The following is a 4805-nucleotide window of genomic DNA, read 5'->3' on the forward strand; positions in this document are numbered from 1 at the left end:
TCATTTTTGCTTTTTCTAGGGTGTGGTTTCCCTCCTTGTGTTGGTGTTTTCTATCTATTATCCCATGTAAGACAGGATTTGAGGAAAGATATTGTGCAAATTTGGTTTTTGTCTTGGAATATCTTAGTTTCTCCATCTATGGTAATTGAGAGTTTTGTTGGGTATAGTAGCCTGGGATGGCATTTGTGTTCTCTTAAGGTTTGTATGAGATCTTCCCAGGGTCTTCTAGTTTTCATAGTCTCTTGTGTAATTCTGATAGGTCTGCCTTTATATGTTACTTAACCTTTTCCCCTTACTGCTTTTAATATTCTTTCTTTGTTTAGTGCATTTGGTGTTTTGATTATTATGTAACAAGAGGAATTTCTTTTCTGGTCCAGTCTATTTGGAATTCTGTAGGCTTCTTGTATGTTCAAGGGCATCTATTTATTTAGGTCGGGGAAGTTTTTTCCTATAATTTTGTTGAAAATATTTACTGGCCCTTTTAAGTTGTGAATCTTTGCTCTCTTCTATACCTATTATCCTTAGGTTTGGTCTTCTCATTGTGTCCTGGATTTCCTGGATGTTTTTTGGCTAGGAGCTTTTTGCTTTTTGCATTTTCTTTGACTGTTGTGTCAGTGTTTTCTATAGTATCTTCTGCCTCTGAGATTCTCTCTTCTATCTCTTTTACTGTTAGTGATGCTTGCATCTATGACTCCTGATCTCTTTCCTAGGTTTTCTACCTCCAGGACTGTCTCCTTTTGTGATTTCTTCATTGTTTCTATTTCTATTTTTAGATCCTGGATGGTTTTGTTCAATTCCATCTTCACCTGTTTGGCTATGTTTTCCTGTAATTCTTTTTTTTTTTTTTTTCAGCTTTTAGGAACTTTATTTTCCTTCCACCTTTTCCCTTTGCTCAGATGTCTGCAGAGGAGCTCAGAGCCACTCAGTGGCCTGCACTGTGGGAGCTACTGACCAATCCTCAGTGGCTGGCTGTGCACTCCAGTCTTCAGTGGGGAACTGCTGGATGGGCACAGAGGGAACCTGCACACCCTCTGAACAGTCATCCCCCTCAGGCTGAGCAGCAGTGAACTCAGGAGCGGGTGTGGTCTGTTCTCCCTGGATTCCTCCTTGGTCACAGCCTTCTCAGAAGCAGCCTGCTCCCCCTTCTCAATCTCCTCTGGCTCTCTGTAGAAGTAAAGATCAGGCAAAACCTTCCATGGGTGCTCACGGGAAATAGTACCTCGCATGCGGAGTATTTCCCTGGCCAGCATCCACCACATCAGACCCACTGAGTGAGCCCCCTTGTTGTTGCATGGGATGGCAATGTCCACATAGCGCAGGGGAGAATCTGTGTTACACAGAGCAATGGTGGGCAGGTTGACATAAGAGGCCTCTGTGAGTGGCTGGTGGTCAGCCCTGGGATCGGTCACCACTAGAAGCCATGGCTCCCTGAAGGCTGCTTGGATCTGGTTAGTGAAGGTTCCAGGTGTGAAGCGGCCAGCAATTGGAGTGGCTCCTGTGGCAGCAGCAAACTTCAGCACAGCTCGCTGGCCAGTGTTCCTGGAGGAGATGACACTGACATCAGCAGGATTCTCAATGGCAACAATAACTCCAGCTGAGAGCGACAGCTTCTCCCAGGTCCTCTTCAGATATATGATGTAGATACCGTCACTTTTCCTTTTGTAGATGTACTGCTCCATCTGAAAGCCAAGATTGGTGCCACCTAAGTGGGTTCCCACAGCAAGGAATTTGAGGACATCCTCCTCCTTCATCTGCAGGACGTCAAGGGCTCCCGACATTGTGAAAGTTTCTCTTTAAGTTAAGATGGGAATCAAGAACAACGCCATATGGACCCATCCCCAGGTAGCACAGAAAGCCCTGTAATTCTTTAAAGGATTTTTCTGTTTCCTCTATAAGGGTTTCTACCTGTTTACCTGTGTTCTCCTGTATTTCTTTAAGGGAGTTATTTATGTCCTTTTAAAAGTCCTCTATCATCATCATGAGAAGTGGTTTAAGATCCCAATCTTGCTTTTCCGGTGTGATGCTTTATCCAGGACTTGCTATGGTGGGAGAATTGGGTTCTGAAGATGCCAAGTAACCTTGGTTTCAGTTGCTTCTGTTCTTACGCTTGCTTTCAACCATCTGATTCTCTAGTGCTACCTGTCCTTGGTATATCTGACTGAAGCCTGTCCGTCCTGTGATCCTGGTTGTGTCAGAACTCCTCAGAGTCAGGCTGTCTCTGTGATCCTGTGATTCTGGGATCCTAGGATCCTGAGATCCTGGGTGTGTCAGAGCTCCTGGGAGTAAAGCTGCCTCTAGGACCCTGAGATCCTGGCATGATCAAGCTCCTGGGAATCCTGGGATCCTGGGATCCTGAGACCCTGTGTTCCTCGGTGTGTTAGATTGCCTGGGAGTCGAGTTTCCTCTGGGTATTGTGAGACTAACTGCAGAGTTCATGCCCAAGCTCTGCTCAGGGCACTGGTCTGATCTCTTCACCCATCTCAGGAAGCTGTCTCAGGACTTACAGTCCTGTGTGTGCTCATGTGTATGAAGGAACATGTGCATGCACATTCTCATGCCTGTGGAAGTCACATGACACCCTCCACTGTTACTCCCTGGTTGTTAGGAAGGGTGTCTCACTTCCCAAGCCAGGTTGTGAAACCCCGGGATCCATGTCTCTGCCTCCCCAGCCTGGGATCACAATAGCACAACAATGACAGCTGGCTTTTGTCACATGGGTCCTGGAGACAGAAAGCAATGCCTTGTGTTTGCAAGGGAAGCACTCTGCACTCATTGCTCCAGCCTTGACCCCTAGAGCTCCTAATATGCTCAATGCACTCAGTCAGTCTCTGCCTAGAGATCCTGTACTTAACTTATTTGTTTATCAATGACAAGAGCATGCTGGGTAACACTATGGACTCTGCCAGTTTTGCTATGGTAACAATGAACATTAAACAGGTCTACAGTATCACCCTTCTTGCAGACACTTGCATCTGTGGCCAAAGAAACAACTCTGCCTTCCAAAGACCTAGAGAACAAACACTAGATGCTTCTCCTTTCTCCTTTTGTGTCTGCTGTTTTAGCAATTTACTGGAAAATAGTAATCCCAGCCAGAAGGATGATGTCTGTGTGTGAGTGTGTGTATGTGTGTGTATGTGCTAAAGCATGAATGTATGTGTGAGCGTTTTGCCTATATGTACATATGTGTATCATAGGTGTGCCTAGGGCCCCAGATGGCCAGAGAGGATGTCAGATCCCCTGGAGTTGGGGTTATAGATTGTTGTAAGCTGCTACTATATAGACACTTTGAAATGAACTTAAGTCCTGGACATGAACAACAAATACTCTGAGACATCCCTTCATTGCCATGTTTGGGGTGGGGCAAATGATTTCCCATGCAGTAAGCTAAGCTATCTTTCAACTTGTGATATTTGTGCCTCAGTGCTGGGATTGCAGGCATGGCCCTCTGCACTGCAGTAACCTGTACTGGCCTCTAACCCAATATCATAGTCCAACTTGGTCATGAGCACCTCCTTTCAAGAACGGCAATTACACGGCTTAGCAATCCTACTCCACTGACCATAGACTTCTTACCATATTATAATTGCTTTCATCCTGTCCACTCTCCCTTGTCCCTGTGTCCCTGACCTCTGCTGAGCCTGAACTCAGAGCCTGTCCTACTTGCTGTATAGTTGCTCTACTGACCTAAATTCCTAACACAAGGTTTTGTTATTCATGAGTGCTGGGATGGAACCAGAGGACCTTGCCCATGCTGGCCAAGCAAGCATTATCCTCAGACCTGTCAACACATTTTATTGTGAATATTCCTGAATTTCTTAACAATGCACCAAGCCATTTAGGAATGCTTTGGGGGCCTGGAGACATAGCTCAATAGGTAGCATGCTCTCCTAATCTCCTTGGTTCCATTCCCAGCACCTGAGAAGCTCCATCTCAGAGAACTCAGCAGGAGGTCCAAAAGTTCAAGGTTCATTTGAATTTGAGGCCAGCCTGGGATAGGAAAGGCCCTAAGACTTGCTTCCAAAACATTTTATCCAAAATTTCAGTTGTTTTAAGGGACGCATCCATTACAGCAACAACACTACGTACTTAGTTATGCTTGCCTACTCTAAAAACTAAGTAATTTAATGAAAAGCTCGATGGTACAGAAGCTTGCCACTAAACCTAATAACCTCTAAGTTAATTCTCTCATGGTAGAAGGAGAGACCAAGTCCTATAAGTTGTCCTCTGACTTCTGCACCTCATACATGGGACCCATGGACATACACAAACAATAATAAGTAAATGAGTGTATATTTTTAAATTTACTTTTAAAAATATATTTATTTTTGTCTATATGTCTGACTACACCACACATATACAATGGCTATAGAGGTCAGAGGAAGACATGGAATCCTCTAGAACTGGACTTGCAGAATTGTGAGTTGCCAGAGGGTGTTTGGAACCAAACCTGAGTCCATTGCAAGAGCAACAAGTGCATTAACCAGTGAACCATCTCTCCTGTTCATAAAGTAACAACACAAACAAACCAAAGTCATTCCATAGTATGGAAATGACTTATAAAGATATGTTTTAAAGAAAGTTGATGAAGGCTAGAGAGATGGCTCAGTGGTTAAGAGCATAGACTGCTCTTCCACAGGTCCAGAGTTCAATTACCAGCATCCACATCAGACAGTTCACAAATGCCTGTAACTCCACCTCCAAGGAACCTGAAGACCTTGTCTGGCTTCCAAAAGCATCTGTAAACATGTGGCAGAGAGAGAGAGAGAGAGAGAGAGAGAGAGAGAGAGAGAGAGAGAGAGAGAGAG

The 4805-nt window shown here is 44.6% G+C and overlaps 1 protein-coding gene and 1 pseudogene across 2 annotated transcripts in view; both read right to left on the reverse strand.

The window, feature by feature from the left end:
- Window positions 1–912: 912 nt before the first annotated feature.
- LOC110315868 lies at window positions 913–1778 on the reverse strand (annotated as a pseudogene). The gene has a single exon (XR_002380229.1). The product of XR_002380229.1 is annotated as a 40S ribosomal protein SA pseudogene (transcript).
- A 1611-nt stretch (window positions 1779–3389) lies between these two features.
- LOC110315867 (baculoviral IAP repeat-containing protein 1a-like) overlaps window positions 3390–4805 on the reverse strand; it is a 20777-nt gene continuing 19361 nt past the window's right edge. The window contains exon 5 of the mRNA XM_021189809.2: window positions 3390–3512. Within this exon, the coding sequence (XP_021045468.1) occupies window positions 3390–3512 (123 nt within the window). The remainder of the gene's footprint in view (window positions 3513–4805) is intronic.

The sequence above is a fragment of the Mus pahari genome, unplaced genomic scaffold (genome assembly GCF_900095145.1).
Source record: "Mus pahari unplaced genomic scaffold, PAHARI_EIJ_v1.1 scaffold_11063_1, whole genome shotgun sequence".
Classification (NCBI taxonomy): Eukaryota; Metazoa; Chordata; class Mammalia; order Rodentia; family Muridae; genus Mus; species Mus pahari.